Source organism: Scardinius erythrophthalmus (genome assembly GCF_964197995.2).
Source record: "Scardinius erythrophthalmus genome assembly, chromosome: 23".
Taxonomy (NCBI): Eukaryota; Metazoa; Chordata; class Actinopteri; order Cypriniformes; family Leuciscidae; genus Scardinius; species Scardinius erythrophthalmus.
In genome coordinates, this window is record NC_138243.1 from 24,183,901 (window position 1) to 24,209,554 (window position 25,654).

General features: G+C 37.9%; 1 protein-coding gene across 1 annotated transcript; it reads right to left on the reverse strand.

The window, feature by feature from the left end:
- Nucleotides 1–299: 299 nt before the first annotated feature.
- Nucleotides 300–25,150, reverse strand: LOC308683456 (matrilysin-like; the record flags this gene model as incomplete). The annotated part of the gene is made up of 7 exons (XM_081353926.1): nt 300–478; nt 958–1,071; nt 22,721–22,882; nt 22,969–23,094; nt 23,177–23,294; nt 24,712–24,966; nt 25,049–25,150. 7 exons carry the CDS (start codon nt 25,148–25,150, stop codon nt 300–302), a joined length of 1,056 nt encoding a protein of 351 aa, XP_081210052.1.
- Between the last annotated feature and the right edge of the window lie 504 nt (nt 25,151–25,654).

The window sequence follows — 25,654 nt, forward strand, 5'->3', positions numbered from 1 at the left end:
TATTGACAGCACTCCAAATGTACAAAAAAATGAGCTCAATGTTAAAATTGACCGGAGTTCTCCTTTAAGCGCATAAGGGTCAGGAGGAGCATTTGAAAATGGGAGAGTTTTCTTTCTTTTGTTTTTGATTTTGGTAGACTGGGAATGATTTGCATCAGCACACCCATCAATAGACTGAAAGATGGAAGGCCAGTGTAGTACTTCACCTTTGAATAATTGTCTTTGAGAAAATTCTCATCCAGGGCCTTTTTGGAGAGCTCTCCCTTCAGTTTTCGATTCTCCTCCTGCAAGCGGATTATTTATTTGAGTCTGAGGCCACACATGGTGCACTTCTGCTGTTCATCTGCATTCCCCATTGGAGCACCATCATCCCCTGATGTTTCAGTTTCCATATCTTCCTCTCTCCCTGCATTGTCTGGGGCTGGTGGTAGGGGCTGAGTCTCTTGTCCTTCCATCTCAGCCACAGGTGCAGGGTAGTCTGATTGTAATAACAATAAGAAGAATAAACTGTAAATCTCTGTACTTGCCTGATACCCAGGGCCCACTGTTTTCAAAACAGTGTAATCTGGATAAAAATGATCCCGATTTGAAAGATCCATGTTTTTGTATCTGTGATCAGGGACCAATTCAAAAGTAATCCTTGATTCCACACATCAAGACATGGGATTTATCAATCTGGATCACTTTGATCCAAATGACACTTTTGAAGAACTGGGCCCAGGGATGTGACTTTCACACCATACTTTTGTTACTGATAGCTGCTCCAAGTATTTCAAGACTGTTACATTAGCATGCCAAATGCCTAATGACCTCCTAGAATGACTGGCCTTTGTGTCAGAAAAGCTACAACTCTGTGTGAAAGGTACTTACACTTAGGTTCAATCCTTTGTCTAGATAAAGAAACACCATTGGACATAAAATATATTGAGTCTACTTGCGTCTGTTACCAATATTTACCTGGGAACAAATGTGCTACTTCATTCAACTCAGTCTCATGACCGGTGTGGACAGTGCCCGGCGATGGGGGTGGATTCACGGGACCTTCCATCTCAGTTGCAGGTGTAGTGTTGTCTGACAGTAACAATAAAAATAAATTTTGTGTCATATCACAACCTCTATTCCTAAGGAATCCAGATTAGCTATACACAGGGAGCAACATATATTGTATTCTTTTACTATTTACCTGGGTATAAAGGTGCTGCATTATCCAACTCAGCCTCAGGACCAGTGTTGTCAGTGCCTAGCTATGAGGGTTGCTGTTGTTGTGACCTCGTCGCTCTTCTCCTAAACCGCTTGAACCGGTCTGTGTTCGTAGCTTTGACCTCAGTATGGCCGAGGTACAGAGAAGGGGCCCAGTTAGGATCACACTCAAACATTTCATAGGCAGGTTTGCCTGCAAACACAGTCACCAAATAAATTGCTATGTAGCCTAGATGTACAACATTTAAAACTGATTAACGTTACGCTTTAGTACATTGGTAACTTAAGCTCATTTTCTAGCCATTTCATGTTAACAGTTAACATTGGCCTAACGTCAAATCAAATGGTCTGGTTAAGTCAAACAAAACACGCTGGTTATTTGCCCACAACATAACATTTACAGAGAGTAATTGTAACTTACCTTTGTGAAAATGCTTTGAACACACCATCATGTGTGGTGGAGTGTTATCAAAGGTAATCTTGGGCCTCCTTACTGCTGCTATCCATGCCATTCGTCGCCTTTTTGTCACCACTGAAACATGTCTTGTACTATTATTTTTCCACGCTGGAAAATGATAAAAGGATATTCCGTTCTTAAGCTTTATGCCACTTCTATCGTGAGAACGACTATTGCAGTTTATAACACAGCAGGTAGACGGCATCTTGAACACTGCGTTCTTCCCTCCATGCAATCAAGTCTGGCGCCTTATATTTGTGCCGCAGATTCCCAAAATGCTTTGCGTTCACCACTGGGAATACGTCATGATGACGACACATTAGCAATCGTTATATACACTTGATAATCTTATTAGATGATTAGATAATTGCATTTGAAAGATTTTACTTTCAATAAAAAATAGATTTGGAATAGATTTGGAAAAGGTGTTTTTATGCATGTTTGGCACAGGTTTCTGTTGCATTTACACTGTTCTGACCACTAGGGGTCACCATTTGCTTCAACTGTTTCAGTGTTCCACGAAGCCTCGATCTGGCCACCACTACTTATTCCTTTATATCCACGGGACTCGTGTGTGGTGCTGATATCTCTCTCTATCATTAGCAATCGCGATCTGCTTCATACCACAGTCATGTTAAAAAACATTAATGTATTCACTCATCCATAAACATTATTAGATCCATCGGCATGACGACAAGTTCCATAATTCCGATTATGCGTCATCAACCTACGCCTTTGTTATTGTAAGAGGTTAGCGACCCCTAGCGGTGAAAAAAATTACATATTGGAGCTTTAAGAAATCGGATTCAGTAAACTACTGTATTTGTTGATAATGATAGCCTAGAACATGAAGACTAGAACACAACATGATGAATTGCATATTCTGGCCACATCTGCTTGCCAACACGTAGCTATATAATGCATATAGGTGCATATATTAGGCTTATAAAATAAAAATTGATAGAATGCTTGTGTTCTGATGAAGAAATTAACTTATCTACATTTTGGATGGCCTGGGGGTCATCATAGGCACCCTTTATAATAGGATACTTTTGATCATTGGTTATGAAAATTGCATTGATCCAGATAAACGGACACTGATGACCTAGGTGTAACTGATGCTGCTAAGTCACAGTAAATCATATACATTTACTTTCTATAAATGTATAGCTAAAATCACATGGCAGCTCAAAACATAACTGTTAGCCTTTCCTGCTCAGCTTCCAGAACATAGTCAGTTGAGGTTTTGCAATGTCCCGGTGGAACATATTCTGACATGTGTAAATGTAATACTGAGTTTTAAAAATATATACAGTATATATATATATATATATATATATATATATATATATATATATATATATATATATATATATATATATATATATATATATATATATATATATATATTATTTTATTTTTTTATTTCAGGTCATGTGGAAAGCAGGTGATCATGGCAAACAAGGTATGGGAAGAAGTAACTTAAACAAATCGTAATGGCCGAGTCTTCTGATTACATTGCACTGAAAGTGGCAAAAAAAGTTAATCCGTTTATACTGTATATTTTCCCATGTGAGTATTCATTTCAGGGGTTCTCAATCCTAGTCCTTGAGGGCCACTTTCCTGCAGAGTTTAGCTCCAACCTTGATCAAACTCACCTGCCTGTAGCTCTCTCCAGAGCCCGTCTACGGAGAGCCGGCACTTCCTATTAGCCCCATTGTATCGATCTTGGTTGCAGTTCCATTAGAATTCCACTGGAGGTGATCGCGGGCGAGCGCAGACTGAATGGGAGTCTATGGAGCTAGACGGCTAAATGTATCTCTTTCTCCTGCTTGTCGTTGAATCAACGTAGATTTTATTGTTGATTCCGCAAGTTCAATATAGATTACAGTCCAAAAGTCGAATGAATGAGTACTTATGTGCTTTCAATTTCTTACAGGTTGGGCCGTTGTTGGCCGGAACACGCTAGCATTCTGCTAATGAATGCTGATTGGTCAGTGACGGACTTGCGACTGATTACGACCAGAGACCCCGTTTGATGGCACCTGAAGCTAAAGCAGAATCAGAAACATTATCTTAAGGAGGACTTTCTGTCGAAGTTAATTTTTGTGTACTGTATTTATATTTTCCTGCGGGCACTTTTATTTTCATATCGTTATGTATTGTAAAAAGTACATATAAATGGAATTTGAGTGTTTTTTCTATTCTTGTGTTCAATGTTCAATGTGTTTATATGCATGGTACGGTATGACAACCTTAAATAATCCAGTCAATATCCCGCTCAATAACATTTCATTGATCATAGCATAAATTCGAAATAAAGATTGAAAATGCCTCGTAGTTGTGCAGCAATACATTGTTCCAACAGTGGGAATGGATTGTCCTTCTTTTCATTCCCCAAGGACAAAAAAAGGTAATGTTCTTTCTTGCTCCTGTATAAATGGCCATAGGCTACCGGAGGGCTGCACCTGGGAGGGAATGTTGGCAAAAACTGGAGAGTGTAAAGCAGCACCTCTGGCAATATGAAAATATGTGACGTCATCACATTTTTTGAACGGATTTTTAGAACAGATAAGTGAACTTAAAAATGCAATTTTCAGCTGAGCGTATTATCTTCCCATTCATTCTGCACTCGCCTGCGAGCGCCCCCGCATGGACAGAGACGTGTTACTGCAGCCAGTCCAGAAACCGGAAGTAACCAGAGAGTGCCAATTCTCTTCCTACTAGACATTCTCTGCTCTCTCATAATCCTGAAGATCTTAATTAGCTAGTTCAGGTGTGTTTGATTAGGGTTGGAGCTAAACTCTGCAGGAAAGTGGCCCTCGAGGACTAGGATTGAGAACCCATGATTCATTTGATCCTTGTGAGGCCACTGTGGCTGCACAAAGTTTGGTTTTGCTACAGTAAGACCATGATTGTGTTAGATTCCACCAATCTATTGTTTTTTTGTTTGTTTGTTTTTTAACTAGGCTCTGTCATTTAGAAACATGGCTTTTCCTATCACTATACTATCCTAATGACACATCTCTACCTTTCATTCCAGCCAGATGATCTGACGGTAGCTGCTCGCATCTCAGCCTACCTGATGAAAAATTCTTGCTGGATGAATGACTTTCACCTTCAACTCAACCTTGCCAAGACAGAACTGATTATGGTTTCAGCCAAACCATCCTTGCTGTGTGATCCTGCTGATTTGCCTTATACAACATCAGAAAGATCCGTCCCTTCCTATCGGAGCTACACAACTCCTTGTCTAAGCTCTTGTTTTATCCAGACTAGACTATTGTAATGCTCTCTTGGCCTTCCAGCATCAGTCAAACCTCTGCAACTGATTCAGATGCTGCAGCAAAAGTGGTCTTTAAAGGTAGCCCTATACCTAAACTCACTACTTCAGATCTATGTGTCCTCCAGAAGCTGGTGTTCTGCAAGTGGACGGTGGCTTGTGGTGCCATCATCCCAAAGAGACACAAATTCACATTCACTGACTGTTACTACCTTGACTGTTTCCTGCATTTTCAAGAAACTGCTAAAGATCCATCTTTTTCGTAAACACTTGATCCAATGATACTAAATCTTTGTTTTAATAAATAAAAATAAAAAAAACTTAAAAAAAAACTTGCTATGTGTAGGCTACTGTGCTAGACTAACTGGGACTTGTCACTGCACTTGTTGTTGCTATTGTTCTCTTAATTGGTAAGTCACTTTGGAATCCATCTGGAAACTCTGCTGGCAGACTTTTACCGTTTTATTTTTTTACGGGATTTTTGAATGTGACATGGAATAGGCATGGTGTAAATAACTCTGCAGACAGACCCTTAGTGAGTTTGCACTGAACTGCAAGGCTAAAGGTCCTTGCACACTGAGTATTTGTGATTCGGTGGCTCTGAATTGTCAAAACACCATTCAAAATGCTTGCTACGGATGCGAAAAACGCAGAAAATCGAACCTGATCCGAATTTTTTTGTGAAAAAAAATTTTTTTTTTCATTTTTTCTGAAAGTTTCGGAGGCAGTGTGTAAATGTGATTGACACAGCGTGAGGTCGTATTTATTTTTTATGTGCGAAAATTTCGGACTCAGTGTGCAATGACCTTAATGCAACTAACAATATAATGGGACCCACACAAAAAAACGTATTTTAATATCAATTCTAAGTTATTGTTCGTAATTACAATATCAAGGGTATATCAATATCATATTCAAGGGGTCTTTTAATAGCTAAATCAACAATGTGAAAAATGTAATCATAGGACTTAAGGGGACATTGGACTTGCATGATGATGGACTTGCATGATGGTAAAAATGACCTGATGTTACTTGAGGTCAGGGTAAATGGTAAAGGGGGGTAAAGTGTTTTTAGCTCATCTACCACTCTAGCAAAAACATGTGCTTGGAAAACACTTTTGTTTCTTTAGACATACAGGAAGATACTCATGTTGGTGTTTCGTTTTCTTATACATTATTTTAATTCATTCATTGTTTTATAAGGCAAAAGAATGGTTTAGGATTTTATGTACATTGTTGAAAAAACTTCAACTACACACTGTGAACATGATCAGGGAAATGAATTAGCTTGCCTAAATTGAAAGTTTAGTTATGATTTGGATGGAATGACACAATGATAGTTTGTAATCCGTTTATTATGTTGTGTATTTTTGTGAACATTTCAATAAAATGCAACAGAATCCTCAGACTGGTTAAAACAGATATTCTTGATCTGACTGGGTACTGCAGTGACTAGGAACTCTCCAGTGGACTTTCTGTCTGTCTACCAGGTACCGTATATAAATACAGCTTGAATATATCTACTTGTGTTATAATGGTGGAGTTACAAATAATGAAAACCATTAACGCACACTTTCATTGGAAGTGTAAGTGAGTAGGGTTCGCCTTTATTCATTTCTGTGGGTGGGAAAATTACAATGTTGTAGCAGCAAAACTTCACAAAAAGAAGACATCAAAAATGTTTTGCATGCAAGCCTGGAAAATGTACACTTGACCAGAAATATATGGACATCCTCTTTTAAATAATGGGTTTGGCTTTTATAGAAATAAAAAAATGCAGATCTACATACTACAGCATTACATTCCAGAGAATTTCGGGTTTCAACATTGAGGCAACTGTTTGGGATATTTCAGCATGAAGGGTTCACATACTGTCATATTACAATTGCTTCTTATGGCTATCATAACAATAACTGCTCAATGGAAGAGATGCAAAGACTAAAAAAAACAGGTGTATTTCTACCCAGAGAGATGACCAAAAACCTTATCATCAGCACTCAATTATACCAAAATACACACATAATGACGGATGTAAAGCAAAGATATCAAAACATTATCAATAAATAATATCAATAAATGATAAAGTATTATTCAAAAGGTTCTTTGCAAAATGGATAGTTCCAGTCTTTGATTAATATAATTGGCTGAGCCATGTAATCTACAATCATACCTGTGGCCTCATGACATCAGTGTTACTGCACCACTGTCTTGTGTTGTGTTGCAGCGTCTGTCCGTTGTTTTACAGCCATTCCACTTCTGAAGAACTACATTGCATGGCGGAAGAATATTTTGTTTATCAATAGCTTTACATTTTTGTGTCTGCGTGTTTATTTTATGAAACCTTGCCAGGTCTGCAAAATAACCATTTTATAAAGGCAATAAGCCCAGTGAAGCTGTGATTTACAGTGAATTTAGAACAGAGTGTTTTAGTTGATTTAACAACGACCCTTACCTGTTCTAAATGGCTTTTTGGGGCTTATTCCTTATAACAACACTGTAAAAAATTTGCTGTAGTTTTGCAGCTGTTTGCCAGTAACTTACTGTAGATTTAAATTTATGTTATTTACTGGCAACAGTTTGTTCAAAGTTAAATGAACATTAAACATTAACAAGTCTTTGTCTTTAAAGAATAAAATTATAAAATAACAATCTAATGCAAAGCATTCTGGGAACCAGAAATCTTCATCAACCTTTTTCTGTTTTTTTTCCTTCAGATTTTGGTTCCCAGAATGCTTTGCATGAGGAAGTTATTTTAGTTTTATTCTGTAAAGATAAAGACTTGTTAATGTTTAATGTTCATTTAATTTCGAACAAATTGTTGCCAGTAAATAACATCAATTTAAATCTACAGTAAGTTACTGGCAAGTAGCTGCCAGTAATACTGTAATTTCTACAGATTTTTCTAACAGTGAATGTATTGCTTATTACACCATTACCATTAATGTCCTTTATAGCACAGTTCAAAACATAATTCTTTATGGGGGAAAAAAGAGTTCTGCTATTGTTACAAGCCAAGGGACCCTAATCGGGTACTGTTTAAAACCATTTTTCTTAAGAATGAACATACTAATGGCTACTAGTGGAGCACTTACCCTCTATAAAAAAAATAAAAAAAAAAATTAAAAAAAAATTCCTTTCCTTTTCCCTTAATCCTCCCTTGTCTGGCTTATACTATTCTGAGCAATGCCTGCACTTTGTATTTTGAGCACTTCTTGCATTGTTTTTGCCTCTTCACGATGACTCGCTTAATTTAGTCCTAATTTGTAAGTCGTTTTGGATAAAAGCGTCTGCTAAATGACTAAATGTATAATGTAAATGTAGTGGATACATGTGTGTGTATTCCTATGGCAGAGGTTAGTTGTCACAGAGGCTATGCACCTTTTTCCTAACAAGCCTACTACTTTTTAGATTATGGGAGGCACTCAAAAACACTGAAACAAATCATTTCAAATCATAAGGTTGTGCTACAAATAATCTTTATCTGTCAGTTGAGAATGACATGGTACTCTTTTATCTTTTTTTCTTTTGTATTCCACTGTAACAGTATGAATAAAGACAACATATACTGCACATTTGTGGTCTGCTGCCCTGATTTATTAAATAACCATGAATAATTCACTGAAATGCACTAAGAATCTCTTGTTTTTCTCCACAAATCCTCACATCTCCTTCCAGGTTTGTTTTCACAGATGCATTAAAATGTAATTGTATTGATTATATAATTATAATAATAGAAAAAAATAATACAGATTTTTATGAGAAGTGTTTACTGGAATGCTTCTAAAGCAGAAAATCACAATATTTATTAACTGTCAAAATTACGGAAATCACTGAAATATTAGCACTTAATGTTCCAGCTAATGAACATTTTTGATTAAGGCAACATATGTTACACAATACAGATATATATTACTACAGTGAAATATTTTAAACTTATTTTTAATGTTCGATGATTGAAGGGTCAGTAGAATAATATCTTATTGTACCCAGTTTTTGAAAATGGATATTATTGCATTCACAGAGCAAACCTTTTGCTGATTGTTTACAGTTTAACAGAAGTTACTCCCATAATTTGAGCAGAGTCATGGGACAGAGGACAAGCCCTACTGCATAAACGCTTTTTGTCTAGCAATGTTATCTATGTTGGTCTCAAACACCTTTTTGCCACATTTAAACATCTCTTTATTCATTTTTTTTTGTATCATTCATTGAGTAAACTTGCCTTAAGGCCAGGCAACTTAAGACAATGCTTAACTATATCACTGACCTGAAAAGTTTAACATAAAATTTGTTCTTGTCACATTGATTTCTCATACTCACACATAAACACACAGACAAACTTTTCTCATTTGTTTCTGTTGTACTGTACATGTTGTAATTTTATATAAATCAATAACTACAATTTTTGAAGTCCAGTACTTAATCACATAGCAATCACCCAGCACACTCTAGAAACAGCATAGCAATATGCTAACAACCACTGAAGACACCTTAGCAACTGGATAGTAACACTATTGCAAGCATCCAGAACAAGTTTGCATGGGCATGCACCACTGACATTTTCTTTGTAGATTTTCCCAAAATTCTAGTTGTATGTTACTTTTGCATTTTTGAGCTTTTACTAAACGTATTTCCACAATAGACGTACTTGCTTAAAATATTGCTAAAACCTTTGGTACATAAAAAACATTAATAAAAGTTTGCTGTGTCAACATTCCCCATACACCACTTAAAGGCATTCATCATAAATGGTATATTTTTTCCTGCATGGGCAATGATGTTTGTATTCAATAAATGTCATGTTTCTATAAAGAAATTGAAAAAAGCTATATATATATATATATATATATATATATATATATATATATATATATATATATATATTAGTACAGTTAGATAAATGTTCAATATTTACTGCCAATTAGTAGTCGAAAAAAAATATTATTTTGTAATATTTTTTCCCATCATGCATTCAATACTAATTGGCTTTGAGTAATAAATTACATTTGTAATTCCATGCAAAAGTCGGATGTTATTGAAGAAATCAAATCTGCTATGCTTTAAGGTCTTTACCGCATTCAGAGCCATTTCCTTAATGTTTCAAAACTTGCTTGGCATCCTATTTGCACGTTCCTGCAAATGTTGCCAAATGCCAACCGTGACGACTTGTGCCCTGCAGCTCAGTCTTGTCCGAGCCAAACAGTCTTCAGAAACATGTACTATATATACTTGCTCTCTTGGTTATCTTACAGGACGTGTTACATATGCCTGTGTGATGTTCAAAAGGAATTCAGAGGGTGGGGTCAAAACTTGCTCAATTATGGTAAATAATCCTATAAAAGAATATAAGGGAAAACATACGTTTAAAAATTAAACGCTATTCTGAATGTTGCGTCAATGTCAGTAATGTTTACAACCCTGCCTAAAACTAAATAGAAATATAGTCACTTTTTTTCTTTATCTCATGAGACAAAAAGTGGAGAATTATGTGAGACATTTTCAAGGTATGGTAGTGGCAAAATGTTTGTTAGGGACTGTAGTGGGAATGACCTGTACATAGTTGTGTATGTAAAGTATATTCAGGCCTACATTGCAATGCCCTCAGAGTGAATGAACTGTATGAAAGTACTGTCAGTAATGTGCCAAAACATATTACGGGAGTATGCAGTAAGGCAGCTTGGCTTCATAGACTCTTTAACATTTAAATCACATTAAGATGAGAGGTTGACAACTTCACACCTGCTGTGTTGGAATAGCTCTCATTGTGAAACTGTAAATAGCCTGAGTTCAGCAGCTCATCGAGGCTTCTCTACAGCAATAATTGATAGCCACAAACAGCCAACAACTAAGCTTCTCATCACTCACAGCCCTAAATACCTTCAGGGGATATAGTGTTTAGCTCAGAAATAAACAGATAAAGCAGAACATGATTTACACACAGCATATATTGTGTTTTGAGTTCTAAAAAATACATTTTACAAATTAAAGAAAAGTGCATTAAATGTTTTAACACGTGAAATGTCAAAACTCATTGATCTGCCCTCATTTAGAGTTGATACATAGAAATAATTTTGCTTTGTTAAAATTTCTAACTTTTTAAATCAAAGGTAATATTTTAAATGATCCACAAACTGAATAATTCAGCTGCATAAGGTTGCAATAGAAAGAACAATCTTTTCAATCTACATTTTCTTTAAGCCATAAATGTTTGATTACTTTGTTTATCATGTTTGAAGGAAAAATGTTTTATTCTTTTTTTTATCAAGACAGTCATCAAGACATCCAAAGTTTTATTTTATTGGTCGTGACTCGTGTTCCATACAAGGTCCTGAATTATGATACTTGGGTGCAGTGACCCCAATCAAACGACTCCTGTCCTGACACGTGAAAAGCGTCTAAACCGGACACCCACATTCCTCTATCTGGTTTCCGCTGTCAAAGCTACATTTATTTCTGACCGTGTCAACTGCTAACACGGACCATAAGGAGAGTTTGAACAAACAGCTGCATGCTTAGATCAGCACCAACTAATTACCTGGCATAATTTAGTTAACTGCAGTCTTGAGCTTTGTATATTTGTATATTAAATCATTTATTTCAAATAAATTATTTATAGCAAGACGTGTTATATGACAAATTAGGTCTGAGGCCCTTCACAAATTCACTTTCTTGATAACCAAACTAAAGGCAACGTATAGTTTAATTTAATGGTAGCTTCTTTTTTGTGTATTGAATTAATCAGTTTAAAGATTACTCTTCTTTTCATAGTTTCTAAACTGCTGCAGTTTAAACTTTTTATGACTCATGGGTCATTTAATTTTTTAAATAACAAGGGTGTATGAATTCCGAACAACTGTCTATATTTTAGAATGCATTTTATTTGTTCACTTTAACATGAAAATGTTAAAGAAAGTTTAAGGTAGACCCAAAGGGGAAACAAAGGCCAGTCATCCTGTTGACTGATACATTTAGATGACATTTTAGAAAAATAGTGAAGACAAAAAAAATTGAAGTATGGCTATAATGCAGTGGATTAAAATCACAAAACTAGATTCTTTTAAGTATTGGGTCCTTAATGGGTGCTTTTTCTTCACTCTTGTCCAATTAATTATTTAATTATTTATTAAATTAATTTTATATTTGTAATAAGTCTAAATTTCAAGCACTTAAGTATAAATCTTTAGATCAAAGGGTCATATTAAACATGCAGTGTATCAGAACTTTTGGCTGGAACTGTAAAAGAGAATCAAATACCATCTTTCTTTATTTAGAAATCTTAGCGTGATCCCTCGTTTGGTCAACAGGTGTAACTGGATGGCGAATGTTAGGCTACTCGCCAGCAACCATTTCTAATGGGAAGACAGAGGCCCTGTCCCAAATGGCACCCTAAGCACTCGTGGTGTTCCTAGTCCGCACTTTCATGACCTAATGCCGCTTTGACTGTCGGGAAGAAGTTTGCCGCATTAGTGCGGGCTCGGTCAGGGGGGTAATCTTTTATAAAAAACTGAAGCTTCCCTGGGCGCCGCCATTCATTAGCAGACCCCCACCGGCTGTTGCGCCCCATTGACTCCCATTCATTTTGGCGTGAATTGAGTCAATGGAGCAGTTTTTGTAAGAATAGGCTAACGATTGCGTCATAACCACGCGACTCTCTGTTGCACAGTAGAGAATTACTGTATGGACAGGAGGAGAAGCTCGCGCGCAATCGGGGGGACGTGGAGGCAAAGTGACAAAATAATTAATCAGAATACTTAGCAAAAGTTGTTCCTGCTCCTAGCTCATGGACACCTACTCACGCTCACCGTCTCTGCAAGTTTCTGAAGGGAATGATTCAGATTTCTCTTGGCACCGCTACTAGAAGACAGACAGGTTGCTCACGTCACATCTACGTCGTCAAGCTCAGTTTGAGTCTGCGCAGTACGCTCAGCCATCAGGAAGTGAGTGCTTCTAATTGACTTCACTTTTCTCCGTTGAATCCAATGGGGTCGCTGTGTCCATTTCTTTTACTGTCTATGGCAAAAGTGCGCATCGAGGGTGCATATCGACCGCAAAGGGGGCGCTGGCAAGCACCCTTCTGAGGCCTAAAATGACAAATGCGACACCCTACGGTCTCACGGACTTAACGGACACGCGACAGCCATTGTAAGTCAACAAGACCAAAAGTGCATATGAAGTGTGCCATTTGGGACAGGGCCAGAGTAGTCCCCTGCCGGGGTCAGCCCTATGTTCCCACGGCCCTATGTTCCCACATTTCTAAGAATTTTTTTTTACTGAAAATTTTGAAAATTAGGTCCTATGTTCCCACAGCCCTATGTTCCCACAGTCCTATGTTCTCTCTCCTATGAAGGGTAGGTTTTAATCATAGACTGTAAAAAAATATGGACGTAGTGTCCGTGACGTCACCCGTAGGTTTCTGAAGAGCATTTTTGAAGCCTAAAGTAGGCGGAGCCGGCCATCGCCATCTTGGCCTTGCGTCACTCCCGGATAACAATACATAGGCAAACAGGCGGGGCGTGACTGGAGCTGAGCCTGGCTATCTGAAATCACCTAGCTCGACCTGATTGAGTTAGCTGATGATTTAAAGCCAATTAAAAGTTCCTATTTTTGCCCTTTGAAATATTATAATAGTTAAAAGACATGGCTATAAGTGAGACTGTGTATTGTGATTCTGTACTATTCTGCTAGTTGAACATGTATTATGCAGTAACTTAATATTACTCTGAGAGTGTGTGTGACTGATTTATGTGCATACATGTCAGTCACTCTTTCTTATGGTCCGTCAGCGCGGCATCGCTCGTCAAGTTCGTAGAGAGCTTATTCAGTCCATTTTAAAGGGCACCTATTATGCAAAATTCACTTTTACATGGTGTTTGAACATAAATGTGTGTTGGCAGTGTGTGAGCAAAACCACCCTAGAATGATAAAAATCCACCCAGTAGTTTTTTTACTATCTCAATAAATCATAAGCACTGTCTCAGAACACCCTGTTCTAGATTTTCCTCATTGTGACGTAGAAATGAGCTAAGCCCCACCAACGTGATTTGATTGACATCTGGTTTTGGCATAGACCCCGCCCTCGGTGATCTGCATCCTCAGCGACAGCCGGTAATGTCTCCTAAGAAGTGTGTTGTGGGATGTAAGAATGGACATACTAGTCTTCACTGACATCAGAGCCACTGAAAACGCAGCGGATGGATTTTATTTATGAAGAAAAGGCACCACTTAAACTTCCTAAATACGAGATTCATTTTCTGACTGACTGTTTAGTGAACGAGGGTCAAAGTTAATCCTAGAGTGTGGATCGTTGCCTACAGTTCGCGATCCAACGTCACCTCCAGAAAAAGTAAGTGTATTTTATGATTTTTGAGCAAATAGTCATTTCAATCGATGTCAGCAAGTTCAACAACAAATGCGTCTAAAGCTATTTATTGTCGTCGTCAACTCGTCATAGGATGTCTCAACAAACAACGTCAGACAGTTTTATGTCACGTAGGCATTTTTTTGCAGCATTTACAAATGTAAATAAATTAAGGTCTGCTCTATCTCCATAGACAGTAGGCTATATAAACGTCTATCTCCCTCCCCTTAAGAAATAAATAAAAAAATTCGTTTGTACTTCACAGTAGTGTGTGTGTGTGTGTGTGTGTGTAGTTTCAAAAAATTGCGCGAACGTTATCACAGTTCGTGTGTGTGTGTGTGTGTGTGTGTGTGTGTGTGTGTGTGTGTGTGTGTGTTGCACATCCATAATGGCAAAAGGGACGCGATTAAAACTTTGTAAGTACAGAAATGTATCAAATAACCATTCCGAGACGTTTAGTCCATTCTCTTTCGTGTTTATTCTGTGCCGGACTCTCTTCATCATCTAGGTCCAGCAGGGCGGGGATATGCAGCTCATTTACATTTAAAGTGGTAGACGCCAAAACAGCTCTTTTTAAAACAGGCCCCAAAAATGACATTTTCAAATGGTTATAATAAATTAACTGTGGCGTATTTTGTGCTGAAACTTCACAAATGCATTCTGTGGACACCCAAGACCAATATTACATCTTCTAAAAAGGGGCATAATAGGTGCCCTTTAAATTCTTATTTTGGCCGCCTCTCAAATGGGTTAAACTATAACGTTAGATATATTGCCTATGAGGTTCAAGTAAATGCGCTAGAAAATCCGCGCTCATTCATGTGCATTTATAGCACGGACGGAGAAAGCGCCGACGCCTGCATGATTTCATCTGACGGTACATAAGCATATTATAATCTATATCTGTTCCGTGAGAGCAGAACGAACGAGCCTTTATTGACACGTTTTTACATTTGAAAACTCCAAAAAGCAACAAAATTGTCAGACATCCATTAGTGCATGTTCACAGAGGAAAACAACTGAAATACAGCGCTGGTTGTTCTCTCGAACGATACTCGACGACAACGACGGAATCCAAAGCCGTGGGCTTTGTACCCAAGTAATGGGTGTATACAGAGGTGGAAAGAGTAATAAAATATTCTACTCAAGTAAAAGTACTATTACTAAATTTTTTTTTTACTTAAGTACAAGTAAAAGTACCGGTCGAAAAATCTACTCAAGTAAAAGTAAAAAGTAGCTCATTTAAAATGTACTCAGAGTAAAAGTAACTGAGTTACTTTTTTAACAGCGGGGTGGGTTGGGGAGTCCCCCGAGTAGGGTTGTAAAGGTATGAGGTTTTCCCAGTATGATAACCGACTAATATAATGGTATTAAACAATTATTAAATATAAAAACTGTATTATTAAATAAGGGTTATTATTATCATCAGTTAAAATGACAGTTACAGTAAATGGGATGAAAACAGTATTTTTGGAAACATTTGTTTTGTTTATTAAAATTTCAATAAAACATGTCTAATCAACTAATTTCAATAAATGATTGTGAATTTGATTAAAAGAGTAGTTCACTTTAAAATGAAACCAGCCCATGATTTACTCGCCCTCAAGCCATGTATATGACATTCTTCTTTCAGACGAATACAATCAGAATTATATTAAGTCAAGTCTCCTTCATTTATACAGCGCTTTAACAATATAGATTGTTTCAAAGCAGCTTTACAGAGATAATAGGAGATTACAGTAACAGAGAGTGTTTTGGCTTTACAGCCGCTCTAGAATAAAGTTGTTGTCCAGCTAAAGTTAGTTTTTGATTCATTCATTTTTGATTGATTCATTCGTTGCGAAAAGCACATTAGTTATTAATTTAGGGGCCGCTAACACGACACCGCTTTAACAGAAAACAGAAAACTTTAATGTGTTCTGGCCGTTCATTTGCACGACAACAGTGTTTGGAGCTCGAGAATGTAAACCTTGAAATAGGTTACAAGGTGCAAGCTTTAAAATTTTTTGAAAAACACTATCGTCTCTGTGTAAACTTCAAAAACGTTAATCTGTGAAAACGCTGACGGCGTGCACATGCGTATTACGTGTTTAATCTATAGGTATGTGCATTTGAATGTGTGCATGCGAGTAGTCTTTCTTTACAAATTGACCTCACCAAATTACTTGTCTGGCCTGCTTAATACAAAAAAAAATTTCCATGCGAACTGGAATCATTTAGATAATGTTTTATCTGTACAGAGGTGAAGGAAGCCTCTGATATTAATAAACACCCTGACGCTTCCTAGCTTGATAATGGCTGTGGATTGCAACCATCAGTTTGAAGCTCATAAAAGTGCATCTATCCATCATAAAAGTGCATCCATCCATCCATCCATCCATCCATCCATCATAAAAGTGCTCCACACGGCAACGGGGGGTTAATAAAGGCCTTCTGAAACAAAACGTTGAGTTTGTGTAAGAAAGATATTCATATTTAAATCTTTATGAAGTAAAATAACTAGCTTCCGGCCAAACGAACATATGTATTCGACTTAAATCTAAAGCGCAACTTATGCGAGTAATGCGACATACTGCTGATATTTATGCTACGCCAGGACGCACTACACTACTTCTGACGTCATGAGTTGTATAAGTTGCGTTTAAGGTGTAAGTAGACTGCGTATGGTGTACTTTTTTTTAGCTTTAAACTGATGGTTGCAATCCACTGCCATTATAAAGCTCAGAAGCATCAGAGTGTTTATTAATATAACTCCGATTGTATTCGTCTGAAAGAACAAAGAAGAAAGTTATATAGCCTACACCTAGGATGGTTTCAGGGCTAATAAATCATGGGGTAATTTTCATTTTCATTTTAACTACTCATTTAACAACTTATTTTTTATCATTAATAATTTATTAAAATGTTCAAGAACAATAGACTTCTATGAAATGTATTTAATTCAGAAAAATCCTTTTTGTTTTTATGATTTAAAACAAATATATTATCCAAAACGGTGGTAATCAAATAAAAGTTTAACACATTTTTTTATCCTTTTATTTTTTGGCAAAGTGCTGCAAAACAGGTTTACTCAAATAAACCATGGACAAAAATCCTTAAATAATGTTTAAATAATCTGTATTATTATTGTTGTTGTTAATATTATTATGAGAAGTACATTCTATTGTAGGCCCACAACAGTTAGGCTATGTCATCATTTCTTCGAAGTTAAACCAAACTTTTATTTTGATGGGTTGTAATGAAGTCCTGTTTCAGAGTGTAGGCTATTTGACAAGGTTTTTCTCAAAGGTCTCAGAGCAGCTCTGGAGATGTTCATGTTTTCATATTCTCATATTGTTTGTGAGCTGCTGAAAACACCATTAGCGCGCCGCGTACTTGAGTATGTAGTAGACGAAACGGCTCGTCTCATTCGCACTGATTTACACAGACAGGCAGATTATACATTTATATAGCATTCTCTTGTGCTTTAATATATAGACTACAGACCATGTCGCAATTTGATTTATTGTACAGCTTTACTTTCATGTGTTTTACGTGACGTCTGCGTTACTGTAGGCTAAATTCCATTTTCATGACAATGAAACTCCGGGATTCCCTCTGCATCACAGAAATCCTTCGGCCTTAAATTATAAATAGGACATATCTTAATCTGCACGGAGGGATGGTGTTCCCGAACACGTTCTATGTGTTTCCTTCTTTTGCAGCCAATTTGCGTCCACAATTTTTTCAAAATGAATAGGCTATGCTCGAGCCTCGAGGACAACCACGCGTTCGTTTTTCTATATCCAAAGTATCCCCATACTTACCAGGGGTTTGCCTCACGTGTGTGTGTAAAGAATCTGTGTTGTCCGTTATGGAGCGAAATATGTGCCATAATTTAACAAACAAATCCAGCATTTTGCAAACAAACTCAATCTACTTCGCAAAGGAAAACTCGACTCGCAAACAAACTCGATCCGCTTTGCAAAGGAAATCTCGACTCGCAAACAAAAAGAAACCAATGTGCAAGCACAAAGGTCACAAATGCGTCCAGGCAGATTTTCTCACAAATGCGTCCAGGCAGATTTTCTCACAAATGCGTCCAGGCAGATTTTCTCACAAATGCGTCCAGGCAGATTTTCTCACAAATGCGTGCAGGCAGATTTTCTCACAAATGTGTGCAGGCAGATTTTCTCACAAATGCAGTTGAGCAACTTCCTCTTCTAAAACAGTAGATGGCGCTAAACTATAGGCTAATTTAGCGCTAGTCTCCCGGGAGAAGCTCTGATTTGAAACTTGCCTTTGCCTACAGCTGAGGAAAATGACCGGTGAACGGGTGTTTCTGTCTTATTTGATCTATAATTAACCTTTTTTAGGTTTTCTCTTGCCAAACGTTTATTGCATATCTAGACAGAAATCCACATTAGCACTTAGTAGCACTTCACTCTCTAGGATCGGGGAATCTATAAGCTGAAAGCTCTGCCATCTTGTTGCTTTTTGTCATTTTTTTCTGCATCGGACTCATGCGAAATTACTAAATTAGTGATTGTCTACACTTGAATGAATCTATTTCTTTCGTTCTCCATAAATTAATGAGAACATTTAATTTAATTGAAAGGAGGCTCCCACTTATTTATTTATTTAGCCTTGTTGGAATTCAGTCAGCTTAACAATTAATGTAATAAAATAATTAATGCAAAAAAAAAAAAAAAAAAAAACAATATACAATTGTTTCTTATCTTGCCTGTGACGTAGCCTATGCAGTGCCCAAATTATTATTTTGGACACACAAATGAAACCCGCCGGTCAATTAAATGAAATGTTCTCATTCATTTATGGAGAACGAAAGAAATAGATTCGTTCAAGTGTAGACATAATCACTAATTTATGGTGCTAATGTGGATTTCTGTCTAGATATGCAATAAACGTTTGGCAAGAGAAAACCTCAAAAAGGTTAATTATAGATCAAATAAGACAGAAACACCCGTTCACCGGTCATTTTCCTCAGCTGTAGGCAAAGGCAAGTTTCAAATCAGAGCTTCTCCTGGGAGACTAGCGCTAAATTAGCCTATAGTTTAGCGCCATCTACTGTTTTAGAGGAGGAAGTTGCTCAACTGCATTTGTGAGAAAATCTGCCTGGACGCATTTGTGAGAAAATCTGCCAGGACGCATTTGTGAGAAAATCTGCCTGGACGCATTTGTGACCTTTGTGCTTGCACATTGCTTTCTGTTTGTTTGCGAGTCGAGATTTCCTTTGCAAAGCGGATCGAGTTTGTTTGCGAGTCGAGTTTTCCTTTGCGAAGTAGATTGAGTTTGTTTGCGAGTCGAGTTTTCCTTTGCAAAGTAGATTGAGTTTGTTTGCAAAATGCTGGATTTGTTTGTTAAATTATGGCACATATTTCGCTCCATAGTCCGTCTCCATATTTTTTGTGGTTTTTGCGTGTCTGTTCTCCCGCCCTTCAATCAATCATGCTGAGCACGAGCGCGCCGCGCGCTGTTTTACGCTGTTGTAGGCTAGTTCATTTTTTTAATAATGTTTTTTTTTTTTTACTCAGTAACGGATATGTTTTAAAATGTAGCGAATTACAATACTTTAAACAAAACATACTTAAGTAAAAGTAAAATTACAGATTTTAAAAACTACTTAAAAAAGTAGAAATACACAAAAAAACTACTCAATTACAGTAACGCGAGTAAATGTAATTCGTTACTTTCCACCTCTGGGTGTATATAAAAATCTCTTGGTGTGGTGGGGGCTCTCACTGGCGCCCCCCAGCTGTTTGCGCCCTAGGCGACCGCCTAGTTTGCCTATGCCTAGAAACGGCCCTGGGTGTATTAAATTGTATGAAATAATCCCGAAAAAAAGCACAAACACTGCAGAGAAAGCAACTTCAGCAGCTAACATTTGCTGAGGTGAAGTGACGGCTAGTAACAGCGGACAAACGGCTAGCATTGACAGCGGCAATCCATCTGTCACTCAAGTGGCCACTGGCCACACCCTTAAATTTAAATATTAATCAACTAAACGGATGAGTTATAAAAAATTTCACCCCCCTCACAGTTGTTATGAAGGGCAAAATTAGCTGTATAGACCAAAGCCACATAGAGATCCAGGCTGTAAACATGTTTTTTTCTGCAGCAAAGTTGGCCATTTTAACATGGGGGAGATACAGATTTGACTCACTTCTGCAGCCAGCTCAAGCGGCCAGTCAATGAATTGCAGTTTAACTCACTTCCGTGTTGGTTTCAAGAGAGACGGGGAGGTTGCCGCTTGGTTTTAATGCTTGTGCTGGTACAGGGATAGCCCAATTACATCCCAGACAAGTCTCCCTCCTGTGAGGGGTAGGTTTAGGTATGTTAACTAATTAAGCCCTAGTCCCCTATGAAGGGTAAGTTTTAGTACCTGTGCTGGTGGGATAGCCCAATTACATCCCAGACAAGTCTCCCTCCTGTGAGGGGTAGGTTTTAGGTATGTCAAACAATCAAGCCTAATTCCCCCACGAAGGGTAGGTTTTAGTGCTTGTACTGGTACAGGGATAGCCCAATAACATCCCAGACAAGTCTCAGGGCTGTGGGAACATAAGGCTGTGGGAACATAGGGCTGTGGGAACATAGGGCTGTGGGAACATAGGGCTGTGGGAACATAGACATGCTCCCCTTCTGCCAAGGGGCGTAATGGGAGCTTAAATAGCAACATTCTCGATCCAAATATGAGGAGGTTGTTTGTCTCATTGGAAACATTACTACACGGAATTGTAATACCTTTAATCCTATAATAAGAATATAACACCCCTCCCTCCCATTTTAACCCATCGTACCTGATTTATGTGTAAAAACATCCAGACCGCTAAACTTCTGAGTTAAGCCTAGCTCTCCTTGAGCTAAACACTGCCATTCGCAATTGCGTCCCCCAGTGGGAAAACAGACTTTCTCCAGATGTAGTTGTCCCAAATGTTCAAGTTAACATCATGATATTGATTTGAAAAGGAAAGGAAATATACAATACACTTCTAATTACATGTATTTGTTAATAATACGTTTCAGTTATATTTTCTTTGAAAAAGGTTTGAATAGTTCTTAGTAGAATATTACCAAGTAGAGCGTTCTGATCTCCTTGTTGGTGTTTCTGTAAGAAATGTCACCATCTTGTGGTCAATGGAGGGACTGCAAATTAGAATTTATTGTTTTATATTGTGTGAAAGTGCGAATGAATTGTCTAATGTTGAATGAATTTGCTATCTGCTTTATTAGGGGCCAAGCACCGAAGATGCATAGGCACTTATTGTATCCGTTCCCATTCCTATTATTATTATTATTATTATTATTATTATTATTATGCTCTGGAAGTCTATGGCAGCCCATAGACCCGCTTGCAGGAAACTTATGAACCTTGGCACACTGATAGAGGACAGTCTGATCTGTCAACATAGCAAATTTGGAGTCTCCAAATCAATCACTCTAGCGCCACCAACTGTCCAAATTTGCACTCATGTTTATGCTAATAACTTATGCAAGAAAATATTTTTTTTCCCCTGATTCCTTTCCTCAAGACGATTCGATTGCACCTTTGACGTCATTTTCCATCATGAAAATTTGTCCGCCATTTTGAATTTTCTGAAAAACATACTTTTTCAAACTCCTCCTAGGCCGTTACTCCGATTGTCACGAAAATTGAATGCCGACAAACATTTATGGAATTCATGTTGATTCATTTTAACCTTTCTTGAATACCGCGCAAACTAATTTTACGTAGTGCTTGTGAAAACAGACGTAAGCCCGTATGTCCACAACACTTTATCGTATATTCAGACCAAACTTGGTATGTCATCACAACCATGACCTGAGGCAACATGGTGCGTTTTGGTGCAGCACCACCTACTCATCTCCTTAGGTTCCTGAATCCTTGCCAAGTCCAACGTTACCAGATATGCTAGGTTTCACCTTACGGTTTGTGTAGCGTTGTGATTTAGTGCTTAAAACATTTGCCAATATCTTCGAAACCATTAGACCGATCGAGAGGAAATTTGGAAATTGAGTGAAATGTACACTGGCTTTTTTGCTGTACTTGCACCAATGACATTGCCAAAACCACATTAGGTTTATAATTTGGTGATAATTTTTTTTTTAAATCTTCAGCATTTCCCATATATATATTGAGATTATTATTCATATATATATATATATAATATTAAACAATATAAATTAAAATTATATTCTTACCCATTTTTAAAGAAGTACAGTTGCACCATTCTGGTGGGCTTGGTTCAGGATTGGGTTTTGGTTTTGGTTCAGGACGTTCGAACCCCATGAAACATTATACAAAATTGGTGGAAAATACATATTTATTGATTGTTTTATCCATAACAATAATAATAAGTATTGAATTGAATTTATTGCTATTACAGTACAGTTCTTTATATCACAAAAAAAAAAAAACATTTACCATACAGGGCCTGGACCCCAAGTCGGTCATCACGGGGAAGTGTATAGCCATTAGTGGTGATGTATCGGTAAGTTGGATACATGAGAGCTGAAGGGTCTCTGGAGTGATCTAGTCCCAGTGCATGTCCGAACTCATGAGCAGCCACCAAAAGCAGGTTTATACCTAAAGCAATTAATGTTTTTTTTAAATAAACTTGTAATAATTTACATACACATATGCATGTGATTCTATGTGATTTGTGCATTCACCTCGTGAACTTAGGGTCCACGTCTCATCATCATCAAAGTGTGTGTCTCCTCCCTGCTCTGGACCGGGTAAGTTGGCATGAGCCAGAACCCCATTAGGCCCGTCAAATGGGTAAAAATCTCCATGATCTAAAAGGAAGAAAAAAAATGTTGTATATATATATATATATACTGTATATATTTGGAAATAAGGGATGTGTTTAGAACCTACATCCAGCTTTGAAGAGAATCATGATATCAGCTGTGCCACTGTAGATCTGTTTGAAATCGAGTGGAATAACATCACTGTAGAGCTGGAAAGCTTTGGCAATAATGGCATCCACATCTCTCTGGCAAGAGACAAAGAAGCAAATCATGTTTAGTATCCTTAAAAGTCACCATGACACCAATTGACAATTCATATTTTATGGAAAATTGCAGTGTTTATTATAAATGATTTATCCATGCACATTATCATTTCCATGCGCACTCATAGTGTTTAATCAAAATAACTTCCTCTCCTTCTTGCAGCGACATAGGGCCCTATCATACACCCGGCGCAAGGCGCGATGCAAGTGTTTTTTGCTAGTTTCAGCCCCGACGCAGTTTTCATTTTCACGTCCTACGCCACGTTGTTTAAATATCAAATGCATTTGCGCCCATTTGTTCGCCAATGGGCGTGCAGGTCTGAAATCGAGGTGTGTTCTGGCGCATTGTTGGTGCGTTGCTATTTTGAGGCAACTGAAATAGACAACGCCATTGACCAACTGAAACCTGGTCTAAAGTCAATGGCGCAGTATTTTTGTTTTTTATTTAAAGAGCACTTTAGTAATATGAGCCTATAGGCGGGTGCACAACGCGCGTACACTCTGCTTATTACACACATAGGGACGCACAGCAGCACACAGACATGCCAAATATAAAATGTAAATTTTATACATTTTAATGTATACAATGTAAAAGACTATTATTGTGTACATAAAGATATGGTGGAATCCGGCTTGTCCTGTGTAGATGGTCTACTTGCGCACTTTAACCTTGTGCATGAGCAGATTAGATTCCTCTCTGGACTCAGTCTTTCCACTTGCAAATTCCTCCATATAAATAGCGAATCCACCATAGCACAAGCGCAACTGGCTTTTAAAGGGAATGGGAGATGAGACTCTGATTGGTTTATTGCACGTTACGGCCAAAACACACCCATTACACATTAAGAGAATTTTTCACGTCGTCAAACTAACAAAAGTGGATTCCGACACGCCCTAAGTACACTTGCACCATGCGCTTTAGACCATGCACTTAGACCGTTAAAATAAGGCCCCTAGTCTCTTCTCTGATGACATGTTTAGCGATGTGAGGGCGGGGCTACATGTCACTCATTTGAGATCGACCAATAGCAAACCACAACAATCCAAACCCACCCTACATTTTTTCTTGTTCGAGAAGCAGTTTCACTCAGATATACGTCACAATAGAGAAAACTGCAGTGCGAACCCCTTCATTGACAGTCTCATGCATTTTGCACAGAAAACTGGAAAGCATTTCTATATCTGGCAAGGTCTAATCTGATTGGTTGAATTTCTGGGAACAAACTTGTCTGATTTGTTATTTCATTAAGGAGCTAAACATTTCACATTTATGCATTTGGCAGATTATTTGATCATTTCTGACATTGCACTCAAGGTGCACATTTGATCACTTTTTGCTTTCCCTGGGAATCAAACCCATGACCTCGATGTTGCTCTACTGATTGGAAGGCACAGGTACATAAACTAACCTGTATGTTACAACGCTCTGCTTCCAACTGGGTCTCCCCTGGAAGTGGCTGAATTTGGCCACATCAGTGACTCCACAGTGTGGCAGCTTCATCGTCTCAAGAGTGTTTGAGTCCAGCTTGCCCGTGACCTCCAGTCCAAAAAACGCCTGCATGACCTTCAGTTCATTTTCTAGATCTGGGAGGATCATTGTTCTGCTGCGGGATTTAGTTGCGTTATTGTCCCTGTAGAACTGTGACAGATAAGCCTGGGGAGAACGAGGAAGGAACGTTTTATAACATTAATGTATAAGAAACATATGAGCACATATCAGGAATATGGGTACTGACCTCTGCTATTTGATGGTCTTCTGATGATGCAGTCGTAGGTGCGCCATCACAAAGAGACAAATACACCACAAGTGTCAGAACAAGAGCTGTCAAGTGCCCCATACTGCAGTCCTCTTCCTCTGCAGGGAAAGAAAAGTGTCCTCCAGAGTCTCTGTTTCTGTCTTTTATAAGCTTTTTATAAGGCTTAAAGTCCCGTGTTTTATCATTTCCAATCAGCAGTGGTATTAGCGGGGATGGGAGTGGGAAACTCTCAGAGCTTCAGGAGGTTTTAAGCTCCTGTCTAAACATGTCAGACAAAAGTTTGTATTGACGATGACTTCACCTATGACTCAACTGAATGGGCCGCTTTAGGAAGATTGTGGGTTTTGTATTCACTGCCTCTGCTTTTGATATCCCCCCTTCTGGTCATTTTCATCCCCGGAGGAAATTTATTTTATCCGCGTTTCTGGTTAGACGGGATGCATTTCCAATTTCCGACTGGCATTTTTGCTTCTGAGTGGAAAGGTATGATTAATATTATGTTATAACTTTAGATCTAATTTATTTATTTTAGATAAAAAAAATTTTTATCTTCAACATTGCAAGCAGCCTAAAACACTATGACTT